This window comes from Oncorhynchus nerka, linkage group LG3 (assembly GCF_034236695.1).
Source record: "Oncorhynchus nerka isolate Pitt River linkage group LG3, Oner_Uvic_2.0, whole genome shotgun sequence".
Taxonomy (NCBI): domain Eukaryota; kingdom Metazoa; phylum Chordata; class Actinopteri; order Salmoniformes; family Salmonidae; genus Oncorhynchus; species Oncorhynchus nerka.
This window is the reverse complement of record NC_088398.1, coordinates 50,218,821-50,239,479: the sequence shown is the minus strand read 5'-3', so window position 1 is coordinate 50,239,479 and position 20,659 is coordinate 50,218,821. Positions and strand designations below refer to the sequence as shown.

General features: G+C 41.8%; 2 protein-coding genes across 3 annotated transcripts in view; one reads left to right on the top strand and one right to left on the bottom strand.

The window, feature by feature from the left end:
* Positions 1 to 4,364: 4,364 nt before the first annotated feature.
* On the bottom strand, positions 4,365 to 8,235 carry LOC115115579 (FAST kinase domain-containing protein 3, mitochondrial-like). 2 transcript variants are annotated; one of them, XM_029644063.2, is made up of 6 exons: positions 8,132 to 8,235; positions 6,476 to 7,878; positions 6,082 to 6,167; positions 5,644 to 5,888; positions 5,242 to 5,356; positions 4,365 to 5,031 (listed from the first exon to the last, which is right to left on the bottom strand). In XM_029644063.2, exons 2-6 carry the CDS (start codon positions 7,836 to 7,838, stop codon positions 4,933 to 4,935), a joined length of 1,908 nt encoding a protein of 635 aa, XP_029499923.1. In that variant the 5' UTR covers positions 7,839 to 7,878; positions 8,132 to 8,235; the 3' UTR covers positions 4,365 to 4,932. The 2 variants fall into 2 exon arrangements, with proteins under 2 accessions (XP_029499923.1, XP_064869229.1); XM_065013157.1 differs by lacking the exon at positions 8,132 to 8,235 and having other exon boundaries at positions 6,476 to 8,104.
* A 616-nt stretch (positions 8,236 to 8,851) lies between these two features.
* The window catches only part of LOC115110152 (RAB3 GTPase activating protein subunit 1), a 51,046-nt gene continuing 39,238 nt past the window's right edge, over positions 8,852 to 20,659 (top strand). The window contains exons 1-9 of the mRNA XM_029635560.2: positions 8,852 to 8,910; positions 9,007 to 9,062; positions 10,872 to 10,947; positions 11,073 to 11,205; positions 12,155 to 12,233; positions 12,483 to 12,602; positions 15,138 to 15,303; positions 17,261 to 17,360; positions 20,450 to 20,531. Of these exons, the coding sequence (XP_029491420.2) occupies positions 8,890 to 8,910; positions 9,007 to 9,062; positions 10,872 to 10,947; positions 11,073 to 11,205; positions 12,155 to 12,233; positions 12,483 to 12,602; positions 15,138 to 15,303; positions 17,261 to 17,360; positions 20,450 to 20,531 (833 nt within the window). The 5' untranslated portion in view covers positions 8,852 to 8,889. The remainder of the gene's footprint in view (positions 8,911 to 9,006; positions 9,063 to 10,871; positions 10,948 to 11,072; positions 11,206 to 12,154; positions 12,234 to 12,482; positions 12,603 to 15,137; positions 15,304 to 17,260; positions 17,361 to 20,449; positions 20,532 to 20,659) is intronic.

Below are 20,659 nucleotides of genomic sequence, written 5' to 3'. Positions count from 1 at the left end.
TTGAATATAGATTACAATGTGCAAGACTAATAGACATGCAACCACATAAACAGAACAAAGTCTGTATAAAGCATATCAGCCATGCTGTGTTTCCATTCAAATATATAGGCTTATTCACTAACAATAAGAATACTAATCACATCAGTTCAGTCAAAGGGTCACTGAAGCAGACTAACATACCAGACAGACCTCCCCCTAAACCAAATTCCCCTCCCCCAATGATGCTTACCTCAGTCAAGCCCTTCTGGCAGGCAGTGATAAGGGGAGTACAGCCCCCCTCCATGCGGGGAACATCCACCTCCTCCCAGGGACAATCTCCCAGCTCCTCCAGCCCCAGGTCTACCACCTCCAGCTCTCCCCTCAGCACCTCAATACCAGCCCCCAGAACCCTTCTCTCACTACTCTCCATCATCCACAAGGGTCCTGTTGACAAGTTGGCGAAAATAGAAGCCAGATGGATGAATGTAAGAGATAACAGTGAAGGTTGTTTTGTTGCTCTGTAGCTTGCTGCCTTTCAGCTTGGTTTGTTTGCTGTGGTTACTCTCCTCTTTCAAGATCTGGTACCTCCACGTATGGTGTGGGGCTTCAGCATGTTTGTGTTGAATGTTGATGCAAGCCTCTAGGGCTCTCCATCCCTGTTCCTTCAGAGCTACCGTTCAGTAGGTTTTCACGCCAACCCTAATCTAGCGCACCTGCTTATAATAATTACTATAATATCATAAGCTCCAGTAGGAGAGGTGGAGTGGAGGACATTTCCTCTCGTTACTGTATCATGTGTATCAGAGAATGACTGCCTCTCACATGGTGTCCTATATCCCCTATACCAGCGGTATTGAACGCTTACCCTACAAGGTCTAGAGCCTACTGGTTTTCTGTTCTACCTCATAATTAATTGCACACACCTAGAGTCCCCTCTAAATTAGAGGGGAACAATGGAGAAAAAGCAGTGGAACTGGCTTTGATGTCCAGAGTTGTGTTTGAGGGCCCTATACAGTGTAATACTTTTGATGCAAAAGTAATGCACTACGGTGCCTACACATAATACCCCATAGTGTTGAATTATGTTGTTAGACATGTTTACAAAAAAATGAAAAGCTGAAATGTCTATCTGCCTCACAAAGAAGGGTGCCTATTGATAGATGGGTAAAAAATAAAAAGCAATAATTGAATATCCATCTGAGCATGGTGAAGTTATTCATTACACTTTGGATGGTGTATCAATACACCCAGTCACTACATAAATACAGGCGTCCGTCCTAACAGTTGCCAGAGAGGAAGGAAACTTCTCAGGGATTTCACCATGAGGCCAATGGTGACTTTAAAACAGTTACAGAGTTTAATGGCTGTGATTGGAGAAAACTGAGGATGGATCAACATTTTTGTTACTCCACAATACTAACCTAAATGACAGAGTAAAAAGAAACAAGTCTGTACAGAATACAAATATTCCAAAACATGCATTGTTTGCAATAAACCACTGAAGTAAAAATGCAAAAAATGTGGCAAAGAAATTAACTTTATGTCCTGAATACAAAGTGTTATGTTTGGGTCAAATCCAAAACAACACATTACTGAATACCACTCTACATATGTTCAAGTGGTGGCTGTATCATGTTATGGGTATGCTTGTAATCATTAAGGACTGGGAAGTTTTTCACAATAAAAATGTTTACGGAATAGAGCTAAGCACAGGCAAAATCCCAGAGAAAAACCTGGATATCTGCTTTCCACCAGACACTGGGAGATGAATTAATCTTTCAACAGGACAATAACTTAAAACACAAGGCCAAATCTACACTGGAGTTGCTTACAAAGAGGACAGTGCATGTTCCTGAGTGGCCGAGTTACAGTTTTGACTTAAATATGCATGAAAATCTTAGGCAAGACCTGAAAATGGTCTTTCAATGATCAACAACCAATTTGACAGAGATTAAAGAATTTTGAAAAGAATAATGAGCAAATATTGCCCAATCCAGATGTGCAACGCTCTTGCCTTGTTCACACTACAGGCCTTAATGCTCAAATCAGTTCTGTTTTTCAAATCCGTTTTGGAATAATTACTGTCCAAACAGCAAGTTACAAGCAACCAAATTGGATTTGTGTGTGTTCAGAGTTCAGACAATAGTAATTTGGTGACATGGCTCAAATTTGACTTGTGTCACTTCAACCTGCTAATGTGAATAAGGCTTTAGAAACTTTCCCAGAAAGACTGACAGCTGTAATTGTTGGCAAAGGTGATTCTAACATGGGTGTGTGAATACTTATGTAAATTAGATATTTCTGTATTTCATTTCCAATAAATGTTCTAACATTTCTAAAAGCATGTTTTAACATTCATTGTTTGGTATAGTGGGTTGATGGTTGAGAAAAACCATTGGAATTCAGAATATAACACAACAAAATGTGGAATAAGTCAAGGGGTATGAATACTTTCTGAAGGCACTATATATATAGTACCCTCAACAGTACACATTTGGTTGTATCCCCAGACAAGCACGCCTGATTCAACTTGTCAACTAATCATCAAGCCATCAATGAGTTGAATTGGGTGAGTTTGTCCGGGGCAACAACAAAAATGTGCACTGTTGAGAATACTGGAGGACTGGAGTTGAGAAACACAAATGTAGGGGATAGGGTGCCATTAGGGACACAAACACCGACTCATGATGTGACTTAGACAATGACAACGAGTTAATGAGAGCTAATACAAACCACAGGCCTGACTGGCATCATAATAACAACAACTATTCATCCCTGGAACATTAACCAGCATCCTAGTGGATTCATGACTGACAACTAGTCATTTAAACCATTTTGGGAGTTCTTTACAGATTAGCATTCTAGAACCAATTAATGGAATAGTACTAAAAGTGTCAGTCAGAATGGACATAGTTAAAGCAAGAAGTCTTGAAAAAGAAAAGCAGTAGTTGAGTGAAATGAACAACTTTACTCACCTTCAGTATTCTTGGTCTCAAACTTTGAAATGTCTTACTCAATCCTTTGCCCAATTTTCATGCTTCACATTTACTCCAATGTTCTTTGACAAACAAATATAGTGTTCTGCATTTTAATAGCAGCTGTTTTATAAGAAAACCTCCTAGTTTAGCTTCTTCAGTGCATGTCTGCTCTCCTTCCTTGTGCAGTGTGCATGCCTCCCCTCCTAAGTAGCTTGAATGTTTACATTCTGTTACCAAGGAGATAGTCAGCCAGGCAGGCCAACAGTAGATTAATTGCCAGTCTGAATGGGCCTCTCAAACAAATAAAGGCAACACTGAGTGCATGCCTACAATTAGAAGTGAGATCTGTCAAAATGTTCCTTTTTCCTGTATGAATTAGCAGTTGTGGAAAAGTACCCATTTGTCATACTTGAGTAAAAGTAATGATATCTTAAAATAAAATGACTCAAGTAAAAGTGGAAGTCACCTAGTAAAATAATACTTGAGTAAAAATATTTGGCTTTAAATGTACTTACGTATCAAAAGTAAATGTAATCGCTAAAATATACTTAAGTATCAAAAGTGAAAGTATAAATCATTTGAAATTCCTTATTCTGGTTATAGCAAACCAGATGGCACTATTATCTTGATTTTTTAAAATTAACGGATAGCCAGGGGTACACTTCAACACTCAGACGTCATTTACAAATGAAGCGTTTGTGTTTAGTCAGTGCCAAATCAGAAGCAGTAGGGATGACCGGGATTTTCTCTTGATAAGTGTGTGAATTAGACAATTTTCCTGTCCTGCTAAGAATTCAAAATGTAACTCGTACTTTTGGGTGTCAGGGAAAATGTAAGGAGTAAAAAGTACATTATTTTGTTTAGGAACATAGTGGAGTAAAAGTAAAAGTTGTCAAATATAAATAGTAAAGTAAAGTAGATACCCCCCAAAAAACGACTTAAGTATTTTTTACTTAAGTACTTTACACCACTGTGAATTAGTCATCATAAATTACACCAAAAATATGTCGATTCAGTCACAACAAGCTGTTCTGACACTCAGCTCTGTAGTTAATCAGTATTACGCTCATATTTCACATGACATGTATGGGGTATAGCTTTGTCTTCAAAATAAAGCCTGTTATGCAGACCACCCCATGTACATGCTTTGGTCCATATGCCTGTCAGCATTTAAGTACCCTTTAATCTATTACTTTACATTCCCCTTAAACTAGTGGTTAGAGCGTTGGACTTGTAACCGAAAGGTAGCAAGTTCAAATCCCCGAGCTGACAAGGTACAAATCTGTCGTTCTGCCCCTAAACAGGCAGTTAACCCACTGTTCCTAGGCCGTCATTGAAAATAAGAATTTGTTCTTAACTGACTTGCCTAGTTAAATAAAGGTAAAATAAATAAAAACTTAAGAGAGCTGAGGCTTTATACAAATCATGTTTATTGTTTACAAAAACACATAACAGCGAAGGAACTTTGAGTTTCCCCCATGGTTGTTTGAAAACTGGTTTTACACATTTTATTTTGCAATATAGAATCATCTGTATTGGAAAATACAGTCCATTGTACAAAATATACAGTACCTTCAAGCTTACATGGAAACACAAACCTGTTTTATTTATGAATATAGAGTCAGTGTATAACTAACAAACTGCAGAAAGCTCCTATATGGAAGTATGCAGTTTATATTTGACCTATTACCTACCATAGCCATATTCCATATTTTGTGAAAAATTCCATCACATTATGTACAATGACTTAACACTTTTCTAGACCACTCTGTCATAACCCCAACACAGTCATAATAGTATTATGAAGACTTTAGAAACGGATGGTTCATGCCTAATCCAAACCAATGTTTTCTGTGATGATTAGTAGACAGTTTAAGAAACATCCTAGTTCATCTTGTTGAAGGCCATGTTGTCAGGTCAGAGGTCACAGAGCTTGGATGTGATGTCACAACGTCCTCCTATCCTATCTGAGAAGTCACCGGTAAAACCTGAAGATTGTGGGGAATATCTTCTTATGAAGGTATTGTACCCGTTCCTCTTGTGTTCTCAATTTCTCAAATTCAAAGTAAGGGATCTGGTGGGGAACATACAGACAAAGACCAATGTCAGATAGGTCTTCATGAGAAAATAAATACGCCTCGACAAATGTAACTCAGTCACAGAAAATGACACATTACATTGATTATAGAGATGAATTCAAAGCACATAGAGTACTAACACACATTCCACACACCTCACATTGTGTGTCTATTCTAGCCTGTAACCAGGAGCGGAGTTCCCCTACCTGAACCACTTCGTAGCCCATTCTGCAGAGGTGGCGTCTCTTTGTGGCCTCCTTTCCCAGAAGGTGATGGGTGTTGCTGCAGAAGCGGTCCTGAGCATCCAGGCACAAGGCAATCCTACATAGAGGAAAACAATTAACCTGTTATCTGACTGGCCATTTTATACAATGGGTGATAAGTCGTGAAATACAATAAGTATCATTCTGTCCGAGGATCTGCCTGAACAAGGTGCTGTGAAGATTTGCTCATTGGAATAAATTGTTGTATTTCAATTGAATATAATCTTTGGAAGCAAGGACCACTTATTGGGCACTTTGGAAAACAGGGTGATTGGTAGATCAGGGAATGAGTCTGTGCAGCGCCCTGTCAGACTGATCCTCTAACAAAGTTCCAATGGCTCTAACCTCCTATGAGTGTGGTCCCACTGTGAGAGAGGCAGGACAAACCCATCCTCATCCAGACAGATCTCCACGTCTATGGTGTATCCAGGCTGCGTGAAGACCCTGGTAGAGTAGTAGGTCTTTCCCTCTAGCAGCTTGTTAAGAGGGCCCTTCACCTGGTTGTACAGGTAGCTCTCTACAGGGCTCTCAAAGGAGTGGTCCATGGAGGAAAACTTCTTCACATGGAGATGGTAAGGTAATCTCGGGCCCTGTACGGAACACAGTATAATATACAGTATATACATCAGAATGAACTTAGTATTCAATCCAACTACTACAAAATAATATTTTTCATTCAGTGTGACACGTGAAGGCCCATTGTAAGAGTCAGAGGGCTTTAATTTGACATAATTATTGTATGATTTATTTGTTTATTTACAATGTTATTAGGGAGGTACTCACCCGGTAGTAGGTGCACTCTAGTGAGATAGAGAGGTTGAGTTGGGTTAGCTGGCCTAAGGCATGCTTGTCCAGGGGCTCCCCTTGTGCTGGGAAAGAATAGCAGCCGTCATCAGACACATACATAACATGACTCTGGCTATCTCAGCGGTGGACAGTGACAGAACTGTGCTGCTAGTATGATGTAACTTAAACCAAAGACTATTTCTGACCATCATCTGGAGGAATTTAATTTGCAACTGAATGGAAAGGACAAAACTGACCCTGTTACATAGACATATACACACCTGACATGAAATTGTGCACACATACTCACATGTAGCCCGTTTACTTTAGCTCTCACTTTTTTTTTTACACACACACACACACACACACACACCAAAACTGACTAGCCTACCTTGCAACCTCTGTAGGAAGTAGGGGCTGAAGACTTTGGACACAAAGTTGAGTGGAAACCTCTCCAGGTGAATACAGGAGTGGAGCACCTCAATCAGAGCCCTGGGCTGGAACTGGGAGAAGCGAGAGGACAGCACACTCTCCAGCTTCTTAAACATCTGACTGGAGCACTGGGGCAGGTAGCTCAGTCTCCCCATGGCAATGATCTGCCGGGCTATCTGGGGTGTGGTATACTTCTCTGAGTTGCAAATAAAGCTCTCAGCCACAGCTTCGAATATGGGCTCTGAGCGACACCTCATCTGAAGGCAAAACTCCATCACCACGCTTGTGAGTTCGGGGTCTGCGTCTACTATTTTCACTGGCAGGTGCTTTTCCATGGCTGTTATGAAGTCTTCACCATGCTGACCGAAATGCATTAAGGCACCTAGAACTTTGATGAGCTCTTCATCTTGGAACGATCTGAATACCCTAGAGGCCCGTCTGCTCAGCTTCACAATCAGTGCAATGGCCTGCCTCTGTTGTAATGCCACCAGGGAGTGGAAGATGTCACTGATGTTGATGGCTTGTAGTCTGTGTATCAATTTCTCTGTGTGTCTGTGTAGTCTTGACATGAGATCTTGGCAATGGTGTGGGTCCTCGAGTAGTGCAAGGAAGGAGTACACACGAGCGGTTTCATTTTGGGTGAGAGCATCAATTCTGATGCTCACGGAGTCGAGAACCTGCTCAACAATCTCTGACCTCTTCCCCTCCAGATTATAGGCTACTTCTCCAAGATGGCACAGGTGAATGACCCCAATGTCTGTTTTGGAGAGGTGTGTCCTCCACTCCTCTTTCAATCTAGAGACAATTGAACTTTGATAGTCCACACCAAACTCAACACATACTCCCAGTAAGGTTGCCAGACCCTCAGTTTTCTCATTGCTGGGAGCTTCTTTCAAACGTGTTAACAACTCAGGTAAAACCTCAACCTCGAAAAGGGATTTGACAGAAAGTGTCTCCACATTTACGTGCCCTAGTTTTGTTGGTGAAGCACTGGTTCCTAATTGGGTGTCAATGGAAGGCTGTCCAGCTGTTTTGGGCAAAAGGTGTTTCTCCGGATGAACCCTTAATTCGTAGTCTTTCTCTTCTGCAAATGGGAGGTTACTTAACTGTTGCGCCACCGCCCCCATCTCACGTGTGTTATGGAAGCAGCCTAAACTACTTTTTGGTTGTGCCATTCTGGCTTTAAAAGAAACGTCCGATTTCAATATTCTTCCAGATGAATCTGAGTGACGTATTAATCCCCGAGTACAAGTCACTAAATAGTTGGGAGAGTACTGACACACAGCCCTAACTGAGGAAGAAATGCTGACAACTGACTTCATGATTGAAATGATGTAATCCTCCTCTGAATTAAAGTGGAACCTAGAATAATAAGAACATGAAAGTGTGTTATTATGCATGCAGAAACATTATTATACTTCATTAATTACATTGCAGTCCAGTTTGTTAAAGTACCTTCTTTAGCAGTAACTTCCATGCACCAAAAACACAGCACTCTTTCACTTTTGGTAAAATGCCGAATGAAAATTCCAGTAAAAAACATTGCCTACCTTACATCATCATTAGTTTTTGAGCACCGTTAATATATTTTTCTTTAAGTGTGTAGTTTGCTTACCTCCTCGGTTCGAATACATTGGAAGAACTGACGAGTCACGGGCACTTACGGAACTGGCATTGTGTGTTCGGTAAATACCTTGTGTAATGTCACATGTGTCACTATTTGCTGCCCTCTGCTGGCAACATGTGTCCATGAAGGCATTTCACGTCTCCAATATGGCTTATTATATGAAGGCATTTCACGTCTCCAATATGGCTTATTATATGAAGGCATTTCACGTCTCCAATATGGCTTATTATATGAAGGCATTTCACGTCTCCAATAAAAGCTTATTATTATGCCATCATATCACCTTTAATAACAAATATATTACAATATGTATCAAAGCAATAATTGTATCTGCATAAACTGGTTAAGTAACTGCATTGTTGGTTAAGAGCTTGTAAGTAAGCATTTCACTGTAAGGGCTACACTTGTTGTATTCTGCGCATGTGATAAATAACATTTGATTTGATCTGATTTGAGTGTTTGACAATATGCAGACTGATATTAATTCCAAGACTAAGTTGTAAAAGTAAGATGTATTTTTCTACTACTGTTACTACTAGATGAACAAATGAAACTGCATTAAATAAAGGAATTTAAAACAAAGTACTCGAATGAAGGTAAATTGTCAAAGCACGAGCCTTGTGTCAAAAGCTTTGTTCGGTGTAAAATGTGTCAAATTCGGTGACGTCATTGCTTAATTGCGGAAGAGACTCCATCGACAAGAATCCCATAATGCAACGGACAGCAAAATTCATAAACAGGAATTCATGATGGCGGCTGACAGTGACGTGAGTACAGTACTGGTGTACAGTTTATAAAGTAAACATTGCATCATATTAAACATGTTTAGAAAATATTGGATGTTAACGTTATTTCCTTTACAGCCGGAGTCGGAGGTCTTCGAGATCACGGATTTTACCACCGCGTCGGAGTGGGAGAGGTAGGTGGATACTGGAGATCTCTGGCTAGCTAAATTAGCTTTAGCTAATAACAACAACAGTAACGTTAGTTGTGAATCATCATCAGACTAGCTAGAAGAATTGGATTAGAAGCTATTCATGGCTGGCCAAATATAGTTCGCCTGTTCCATATAGCTAGCATAATATGCTGAGTATATGACAGACAACGTTCTCGTCTCCTGTCTTGTGCTGTCAATCACTTTGCTCAATCAGCTAGCTATGCTGGTTTGCATTGCATTCCTCCACGAATAAATATTGCAGTACAACTGCAGTTACAGTGCAGCTATTCTGCAATTACTGCGTACAAAATACAACAGTCGACTGCAGTTACTTCACTTTTACTGCAGTTTCAAAACGGCAATATTTTTTGTAAGGGTTTTGTTAGTGGTTTACCCATAGGTTAGCTAACTGTCCTGTCACATCATAATTGCAAAAGAAAGCAACTGTTCTTACCAATGTTGACAGCTCAGCAGAGCCCTACATACACTACATGGCCAAAGGTGTGTGGACATACTTGAAATGAGTGGATTCTGTTATTTCAGCCACACCCTTTGCTGACAGGTGTATAACATTGAGCCCTACACCATGCAATCTCCAGAGACAAACATTGGCAGTAGAATGGCCCGTACTGAAGAGCTCAGGAACTTTCCATTATAGGATGCCACCTTTCCAACAAGTCAGTTCATCAAATTTCTGCCCTCCTAGAGCTGTCCCGGTCAACTGTAAGTGCTGTTATTGTGAAGTGGAAATGTCTAGGAGCAACAATTGCTCAGCCACAAAGTGGTAGGCCACACAATCTCACAGAATGGGAACGCTGAAGCTCGTAAAAATCGTATATCCTCTGTTGCAACACTAAACTGCCTCTGGAAGCAACGTCAGCACAAGAACTGTTAGTCGGGAGCTTCCTGAATTGAGTTTCCATGGCCAAGCAGCCGCACACAAGCCTAAGATCACCATGCTCAATGCCAAGCTGTGGCTGAAGTGGTGTAAAGCTCGCTACCATTGGACTCTGGAGCAGTGTAAACCCGTTCTCTGGAGTGATGAATCACACTTCACCATCTGTCGGTCCGACGGACGCATCTAGGTTTGGCGGATGCCAGGAGAATGCTACCTGCTCTAATCCGTAGTGCCAACTGTGAAGTTTGGTGGAGGGGGAATAATGGTCTGGGGTTGTTTTTCATGATTCGGGCTAGGCCCCTTAGTTCCAGTGAATGGAAACATCAATGCTACAGCATACAATGACATTCTAAATGGTTCTGTGCTTCCAACTTTGTGGCAACAGTTTGGGGAAGACACTTTCCTGTTTCAGCATGACAATGACCCTGTGCATAAAACAAGGTCCATACAGAAATGGTTTGTCGAGATCGGTGTGGAAGAACTTGACTGGCAGATTCCTGACCTCAACCCATTGAACACCTTTGGGATTAATTGGAACGCTGACTGCGAGCCAGGCCTAATTGCCCAACATCAGTGCCTGACCTCACTAATGCTCTTGTGGCTGAATGGAAGCAAGTTCCTGCAGTAATGTTCCAACATAAAGTTGGAAAGCCTTCCCAGAATAGTGGAGGCTGTTATAGCAGCAAAGTGGGACCAACTCCATATTAATGCCCATTATTTTGGAATGAGATGAGCAGGTGTCCACATACTTTTGACCTTGTAGTGTAGCTTGTCCTTCCTTATCAACAGTATTTCCCAGAGCCATTTATTTCGAGATTGTGCACGCCTGCTTGTGTGATCACTGCTCTCTGACTTCTGCTGGTATATGTTATGATCCCCATGTTGTTTGCTAGGTTTGTGTCCAGAGTAGAAGAGGTTCTGAATGACTGGAAGTTGATTGGGAACAATTCAAGCAAACCACCAGAGAAGGTAACAATAAACCCTCATTCAATCAGACCTTAATGTTATGTAAGAAGCACCACGCATTAATAAGCAGCGATCTGGTAAGCTTGTTGAATTCATTCATGGATGCCCTGATTGTCGTCTTGATCCAGGGTGAATACACCAGTGGTACCTGGGAGGAGAAGACCCAGGATATCAATTTTGCTGATTTTAAATTCTCCGTAACGCACCACTGCCTGAAGCAGGAGTCTGAGGAGGGCGAGGGGAAGGAGGAACCTGAGGAGGGTACATTGCTGCTGCGGCTTTTATTTATAATCCCTGTTATCATATCTGTCTCATAGGAATTGTCACTTGTTTCCCCTAGGATTTATTTCAGCAGTGGTAGCAAACTTAGTGTAGTGGGTGTGACCAATGAAGTCTCCAAGCTAAAATTTTAGAGGTCCCTTTCTTGGCTGCAGATAATTTCACTTTTAAAAGTAATTATTCTGTAAACTCATAAGAGCGTCTGCTAAATGACGTAAATGTAATACCCAAATAATGATGGTGACTTGTCCTATACATGTATTTATGGCCAAATCATAAATAGGACAAAAACACTTCAAAAACCCCACCTCAAATTTGTATCTCAAACAGACCATTTAAAAAGTCTTGCTATTTCCTCAGAGTATGGTATTCCCACACCATTATGTTCGGGTATTCCCACACCATTATGTTCGGGTATTCCCACACCATTATGTTCGGGTATTCCCACACCATTATGTTCGGGTATTCCCACACCATTATGTTCGGGTATTCCCACACCATTATGTTCGGGTATTCCCACACCATTATGTTCGGGTATTCCCACACCATTATGTTCGGGTATTCCCACACCATTATGTTCGGGTATTCCCACACCATTGTGTTAGGGTATTCCCACACCATTCGGTTAGGGTATTCCCACACCATTCGGTTAGGGTATTCCCACACCATTGTGTTAGGGTATTCCCACACCATTCGGTTAGGGTATTCCCACACCATTGTGTTAGGGTATTCCCACACCATTGTGTTAGGGTATTCCCACACCATTGTGTTAGGGTATTCCCACACCATTCCAACACAGAAACTATATGATGAGACTATATGGATGAACTCCACAGTTTTGTCTGGACCACTGCTCTGCTCTCCAGCAACAGAGAGAATCGTAGTGGATGTTAAAATATAAATGAAGATTCCCACTCTGCTCTCTCTCCAGATGCCTTCCCCACAGCCATGCAGGACCTGCTCTGCATGAACAATGACTTCCCTCCCAGGGCCCACTGCCTCGTCAGATGGTGAGTACAGTACTCCAGGTCTCCTAACCTCCGACCTCTAACCTTTACCTCTTACATTTATTTTAAGATGGGAATTAAAATGACTGAAGATAGACATTAACAACTGCTATTGATATTTGTTAACACTAAATCCAGCTGATGTCTGATCTTTTTGAGAAATATATTACAGAGTTTGGTTTGAATGAGACTTGATGGATAGATAGATGGTAGCTGTCTGCTCTCTTTAAAGTATTCCGTTTGTGTTTGCAGGTATGGCATGCGTGAGTTTGTGGTCATCTCCCCCGGGGCCAACTGTGAGGCGGTCATCAGTGAGTCCAAGTGCAACCTGCTACTTAGCTCCATCTCCATCTCTCTGGCCAACACAGGCTGGTAGGTGACAGTAACTCAGAGCAACAGTGAATAATATATTAACTAATACTCTTTGGGAACAGTATAATTGTTATAATTCAGTTACATTAGTATGCCACAACATCACTTTATGTTCTTATGGAAAATCAAGTTAATATTGGTAACATAATTTGCTTTGACAAAGAAAAGGGCTGATACTGCCAATGTGTTCTATTCATATTCATGAATCTACGCTAAGGGAAAACAGTGTTAGTTCTTACACATTCACACATCTAGTGGCAACCTGCCCTTTGTGTGTGTTTCTGTTTGATGACACAAGCATGTTTTAAAATAGCAACACTGTGGGTGGTGAGTACAGCTCTCTATGGCATCGTATTGCGGTAGATCAGCTGGTATCCATGGCAACACCGGGCTAAATGGGAGATGGTACCATTGTAGATGCTCTGAGTGCTGTGGCTCTGCAGCTCTGCTCTGTGGTAGCAGCAAGGTCACCTGGCCTCCCACTGTGTCTCTGGGAGTTTACTGTGAGGCAGAGTGACACTAATAACGCGGTTATAAGAGAAGGAAGCATGTAGCAGACCATCAGAACATACAGTACCTTCAGAAACTATTCAGACCCCTTTACTTTTTCCACATTTTGTTACGTTACAGCCTTATTCTAAAATTGATTCAATTGTATTTTTTCAATCTACACACAATAACCCATAATGACAAAGCAAAAACAGGTATTTAGAAATGTTTGCTAATTTTTATTTATTTTTTTAAACGGAAATATCACTTACATAAGTATTCAGACCCTTTACTCAATACTTTGTTGAAACAACTTTGGCAGCGATTACAGCCTCGAGTCTTCTTGGGTATGACGCTAGAAGCTTGGCACACCTGTATTAGGGGAATTTCTCCCATTCTTTTCTGCAGATCCCCTCAAGCTCTGTCAGGTCTTTCCAGAGATGTTCGATCGGGTTCAAGCCTGGGCTCTGGCTGGGCCACTCAAAGACAATCAGAGACAAGTCCCGAAGCCACTCCTGCGTTGTCTTGGCTCTATGCTTAGGGTCGTTGTCCTGTTGGAAGGTGAACCTTCGCCCCAGTCTGAGGTCCTGAGAGCTCTGAAGCAGGTTTTCATCAAGGAGCGCTCTGTCTTTGCTCCGTACATCTTTGCCTCGATCCTGATTAGTCTCCCAGTAACTGAAGCTGAAAAACATCCCACAGTATGATGCTGCCACCACCATGCTTCACCAAAGGGATGGTGCCAGGTTTCTTCCAGATGTGACTCTTAGCATTCAGGCCAAATAATTCAGTCTTGGTTTCATCACACCAGAGGATCTTGTGTCTCGTGGTCTGAGAGTCTTTAGGTGCCTTTTGGCAAACTCCAAGCGGGCTGGCACGTGCCTTTTACTGAGGAGTGGCTTCCGTCTGGCCACTCTAGCATTAAGGCCTGATTGGTGGAGTGCTGCGGAGATAATTATCCTTCTGAAAGATTCTCCCATCTCCACAGAGGAACTTTAGAGCTCTGTCGGAGTGACCATCGGGTTCTTGGTCACCTCCCTGACCAAAATCCCCGATTGCTCAGTTTGGCCAGCTCTATGAAGTGTCTTGATGTTTCTAAACTTCTTACATTTAAGAATTATGTAGGCCACTGTGTTCTTGGGGACCTTCAATGCTGCAGAAATGTTTTGGTGCCCTTCCCCAGATCTGTACCTTGACACAATCCACTCTCGGAGCTCTACGGACAATTCCTTCGACCTCATGGCTTGGTTTTTGCTCAGACATGCACTGTCAACTGTGGGACCTTATATAGACAGGTGTGTGCCTTTCCAAATCACGTCCAATTTTTATTTTATTTAATCCATTTTAGAATAAGGCTGTAATGTAACAAAATGTGGAAAAAGAGGTCTGAATACTTTCCGAAGGCACTGTATAGCTTCAAGTTCTTTTCTTGCACGAACACTTGTTCTATTACTAATGCATAGAGCATTTACTGCATTTTGTTTTGTGACTGGAAAAAAAATGAAAAGGAAAATAAATGAATCCATAGATATAACAAGGCTTATTATTTCAATTCCATACTTGTTCAATCCACTAGGTGGTGTATGTTTTGATTGTAATTTCTCTATTGTGCACCAGGTGCTGCTGTGTAGCTGTGGTATATCAGGGATGCTGAGGTAGTTACAGGATTTCAGTGTGTGCCTGCTCTTCCACATTGATACCAGAGATGCCTTGCATGTCTCTCAAAATCAAAGTTTTTCAAACATCACAATTTGTCTGTTGTGCAGCTCCAACTGAATGCCTCGATCCCAAACGAATGGGAAAGATGAGCAACATCTAAAATGATTTGACTAGATGGTGTTTATATATCTCATTAATTTGGTGAATGATGCGCATAGCTATGTCTTCACAACTGATGGCATAGGACATTACCTCATCTTGACACAAGAACAGGTGTAGTTAGAGTAGCAACAGGATTTCAATGTGTGGCTACCTTCCCACAAAACATCTGAATGAATTTGAAGTGACTTATCCCCATTAACGTCCTCTATCCCTGTGGATGCCATGCAGCCAGGTACCCATGTTTGTGCAGATCCAGCAGAAGTGGAGGAGGATGTACCATGGGGAGTGCCAGGGCCTGGGGGTGCGTACCGACTTTGAGATGGTCCACCTTCGCAAAGTGCCCAGCCAATACAACCATCTCTCAGGCCTACTGGACATCTTCAAGTCCAAAATAGTGAGTATGGAAGGACCAGGGCTTACTTATTGCCTTACATGGGCTTTTATGAGTAGTGCCTTTCACATGGGTCACCCATAAATAATTGTAAGACTGGTTTCCCAGGAATGAGAGTAAGCATAGTGGACTAGGATGTACTTAATGGTGAATCTCCATTGAGCATGCTTGTTCAGCCATGACTAGGGTTAATCTGGGTCCGGGCACTCAGTCCTACAATTAAATTCTATGATACAGTTGAACTCTAAAGTTTACATACACTTAGGTTGGAGTCACTAAAATTAATTTTTCAACCACTCCACCAATTTCTTGTTAACAAACTACAGTTTTGGCAAGTCGGTTAGGACATCTAATTTGTGCATGACACAAGTAATTATTCCAACAATTGTTTACAGACAGATTATTTAACTAATAATTCACTGTATCACAATTCCTGTGGGCCAGAAGTTTACATACACTAAGTTGACTGTGCCTTTAAACAGCTTTGAAACTTCCAGAAAATTATGTCATGGCTTTAGAAGCTTCTGATAGGCTAATTGACATCATTTGAGTCAATTGGAGGTGTACCTGTGGATGTATTTTCAAGGCCTTTCAAGGTTCATCCTTGGGAGCAATTTCCAAGCGTCTGAAGGTACCACGTTCATCTGTACAAACAATAGTACGCAAGTATAAAAACCACGCAGCCGTCATACCACTCAGGAAGGAGACACTTTCTGTCATCTAGAGGTGAACGTACTTTGTTGTGAAAAGTGCAAATCAATCCGAGAACAACAGCATAGGACCCTGTGAAGATGCTGGAGGAAACAGGCACAAAAGTATCTATATCCACAGTAAAACGAGTCCTATATTGCCATAACCTGAAAGGCCGCTCAGCAAGAAAGAAGCCACTGCTCCAAAAATGCCATAAAAAAGCCAGACTACGGTTTGCAACTGCACATGGGGACAAAGATCATACTTTTTGGAGAAATGTCCTCTGGTCTGATGAAACAAAAATAGAACTGTTTGGCCAAAATGACCATCGTTATGTTTGGAGGAAAAATTGGGACGCTTGCAAGCCAAGGAACACCATCCCAACCATGAAGCACGGGGTTGGCAGCATCATGTTGTGGGGGTGCTTTGCTGCAGGAGGGACTAGTGCATTTCCCAGAATTGATGGCATCACGAGGAAGGAAAATTATGTGGATATATTCAAGCAACATCTCAAGACATCAGTCAGGAAGTTAAAAGCTTGGTTGCAAATTGGTCTTCCAAATGGACAATTATTTTTACTAGGCAAGTCCGTTAAGAACAAATTCTTATTTTCAATGACTGCCTAGGAACAGTGGGTTAACTGCCTTGTTCAGGGGCAGAACGACAGATTTGTACCTTGTCAACTCAGGGATTCGATCTTCCAACCTTGCGGTTACTAGTCCAACGCTCTAACCACTAGGCTACGCTGCCACCCCAAATAGCCCCAAGCTTACTTCCAAAGTTGTGGCAAAATGGCTTAAGGACAACAAAGTCATGGTATTGGAGTGGCCATCACAAAGCCCTGACCTCAATGTGTGGGCAGAACTGAAAAAGCATGTGTGAGCAAGGAGGCCTACAAACCTGATTCAGTTACACCAGCTCTGTCTGGAGGAATCGGCCAAAATTCACCCAACTTATTGTGGGAAACTTGTGGAAGGCTACCAAATACCAAATGCAATGCTACCAAATACTAATTGAGTGTATGTGAACTTCTGACCCACTGGAAATGTGATGAAAGAAATAAAAGCTGAAATAGATCATTCTCTCTACTATTATTCTGACATTTCACATTTCTTAAAATAATGTGGTGATCCTAACTGACCTTAGACAGAGAATTTTTACTTGGATTAAATGTACATATGATGGATGGAACAAGATAATACATCATCTTGACTCTTTCTGTTTCTGCCCTTTTCCCTTTTTCTCTTCTCTGTCTTATGTTGTTCTCCAGGGTTGTCCCCTGACTCCTCTTCCTCCCATCAACATCGCTATCCGCTTCACGTATGTCCTGCAAGACTGGCAGCAGTACTCCTGGCCTCAGCAGCCCCCTGGTCAGTACCACCAACAACACAACCACACAGCCTACTAAACTGGAAGAAATGTATCTGGTTATTATGACCCCTTGACTTTTCCCACATTTTGTTACGTTACAGCCTTATTCGAAAATGGATTAAATAAATATGTCCTCTGCAATCTACACACTACCCCACGATGACAAAGCGACAACAGTTTATTTTTATTTTTTGCAAATGTATTAGAAATAAACTGATACCTTATTTACCTAAGTTTTCAGACCTTTTACTATGAGACTCGAAATTGAGCTCAGGTGCCTTGATCATTCTTGAGATGTTTTTACAACTTGATTGGAGTCCAACTGTGGTAAATTCAATTGATTGGACGTGATTTGGAAAGGCACACGCTTGTCTATATAAGGTCCCACCGTTGACCGTGCCTGTCCGAGCAAAAACCAAGCCATGAGGTTGAAGGAATTTTCCGTAGAGCCCAAAGACTGAATTGTGTCGAAGCATTGTGGATTGTGTCGATCTGGGGAAGGGCACCCAAAAATGTTGGCACCATTGAAGGTCCCCAAGAACACAGTGGCCTTAATCAGTCTTAAATGGAATAAGTTTAGAACCACCAAGACTCTTCCTAGACCTGGCAGCCTGGCCAAGCTGAGCAATCGGGGGAGAAGGGTCTTGGTCAGGGAGGTGACCAGGAACCCGATGGTCACTCTGACAGAGCTATAGAGTTCCTCTGTGGCGATGAGAGAAACTTCCAGAAGGACAACTATCTCTGTAGCACTCCACCAATCGGGCCTTTATGGTCGAATGACCAGATGGAAGCCACTCCTCAGTAAAAGGCACATGACAGCCTGCTTGGAGTTTGCCCAACGGCACCTAAAGACTTTCTGACAATGAGAGGCAAGATTCTCTGGTCTGATGACACCAAGATGGAACTCTTTGGCCTGAATGCCAAGTGTCACGTCTGGAGTAAACCTGGCACCATCCTTACTGTGAAGCATGGTGGTGGCAGCGTCATCCTGTGGGATGTTTTTTAGCGGCAGGAACTGGGAGACCAGTCAGGATTGAGGGAAAGATGAACGGAGCGAAGTCCAGAGAGATCCTTGATGAAAACCTGCTCAGGACCTCAGACTGGGGCGATGCTTCATCTTCCAACAGGACAATGACCCTAAGCACACAGCCAAGACAACGCAGGAGTGACTTCGGGAGAAGTCTCTGAATGTCCTTGAGTGGCCCAGCCAGAGCCCGGACTTGAACCCGATCGAACATCTCTGGAGAGACCTGAAAATAAATGTGCAGCAACTCTCCCCATCCAACCTGACAGAGCTTGAGGGGATCTGCAGAAAAGAATGGGAGACAATCCCCAAATACAGGTGTGCCAAGCTTGAAGCGTCATACCCAAGAGGACTCGAGGCTGTAATCGCTGCCAAAGGTGCTTCAACAAAGTACTGAGTAAAGGGTCTGAATAGTTATATACTTATTTAAATGTGATATTTCAGTTTATAATAAATTAGCAAAAATGTTTTAAATGTTTTGCCATTATGGGTAATTGTGTGTAGATTGATGAGGGGGAATTTAGAATACGTCACCCAGTGTCTGTTAGAAAGCAGGCCGAACCAGGTCTTCCTCTAGGATTTTGCCTGTACTTAGTTCTATTCCGTTTATTTTTACCCCCCCAAAAAACCTTGCTGATTACGAGCATACCTATAATATGATGCAGCCACCACCATGATTGATAATATGAAGAGTAGAACTCTGTGATCTGTTGTTGGATTTTCCTCAAACATAGCATTTTCTATTCAGGACATAAAGTTAGTTTCTTAGCCAAATGTTTTGTTGTTTTATTTAGACCCTTATTGCAAACAGGTTGCATGTTTTGGAATATGTTTTGTCTGTACAGGCTTCCTTCTTTTCACTGTGTCCTTTAGGTTAGTATTGTGGAGTAACTACAATGTTGTTGATCCATCCTCAGGTTTCTCCGATCATAGCCATTAAACTCTAACTGTTTTAAAGCGGCAGGGTAGCCTAGTGTTGGACTAGTAACCGGAAGGTTGCAAGTTCAAACCCCCGAGCTGACAAGGTACACATCTGTCGTTCTGCCCCTGAACAGGCAGTTAACCCATTGTTCCTAGGCCGTCATTGAAAATAAGAATTTGTTCTTAACTGACTTGCCTGGTTAAATAAAGGTAAAAAAAATCAAATAAAAAGCCACCATTGGCCTCATGTTGAAATCGCTGAGTGGTTTCCTTCCTCTCTGGCAACTGAGTTAGGGAGGACGCCTGTGTCTTTTGGAGTGAGTGGGTGTACCACCCAAAGTGTAATGAATAACTTCACCATGCTCAAAGGGATATTCAAAGTCAGCTTTTTATTTATTTATACCCATCTACCAATAGGTTCTCTTCTTTGCGAGGCATTGGAAAACCTCCCTGGTCTTTGTGGTTGAATCTGTTGGAAATCACTGCCCGACTGAAGAACCTTACAGATGATAATTGTATGTGTGGGGTACAGAGATGAGTTAGTCATTAAAAAATCATATTCAACCCTATTATTGAACACTGAGTCCATGAAACTTATGTGACTTATTATATTTTTACTCCTGAACTTGGTGCTAGGCCTATGTAGGTTAGACCATAGTGTATTGGAACCGGTCTTTCAACGCCTCCACGCGCATTGCCAACTTTTTTAGGAAACTGATATAATCCACTCAATCTCTATGCTCCAAATTCAATAGTGGATGATTCTTCCCACGGTCATGTTAAGTGCTGCTCCCTGGGGTACATTTTAGTGCTGCAAAGAGATGCTCAACTCTTTGAATGGTGCAGGGAAGGCGATAAAAGGTAAGAGCTCAGATTTTTAAACGGCTTACAAACAGTCACTATTTCTGCTCCTCTTGAATGGGGCTGGTGAGCTCTAGTTTGAGAGACCAGAGTATATTTGGACCTTTAGTTTTTATGGGATGAATTTGCCTGCCTTCAAGGCATTGAAGATGATAAAGCGTAAAAAGTGTTTACAGTTTGGGTTCTTCTTGCTACTTCTAAGTGGAAGTATTGTGTGCTGAATCAAAGTCATGTTTGAACAATGAAGGTAAGTGTTTTTTTTTGTTTTTTTGCTGCCTCCAGACTTCGACGCTCTCCTCGGAGGTGAGGTGGGAGGGGTGGAGTTCGGGAAGCTACCATTTGGAGCGTGTGAGGATCCAATCAGGTAGGATCGATGGTACTGTAGCCATGCCGATAAAACAATTCATGCTTAATTTAGCAATTTACATCATTGGTCATGTGTATTATTTGTGTCTTTTAATAAGAGCCTGTAATTAATTGTTTTATGTAATT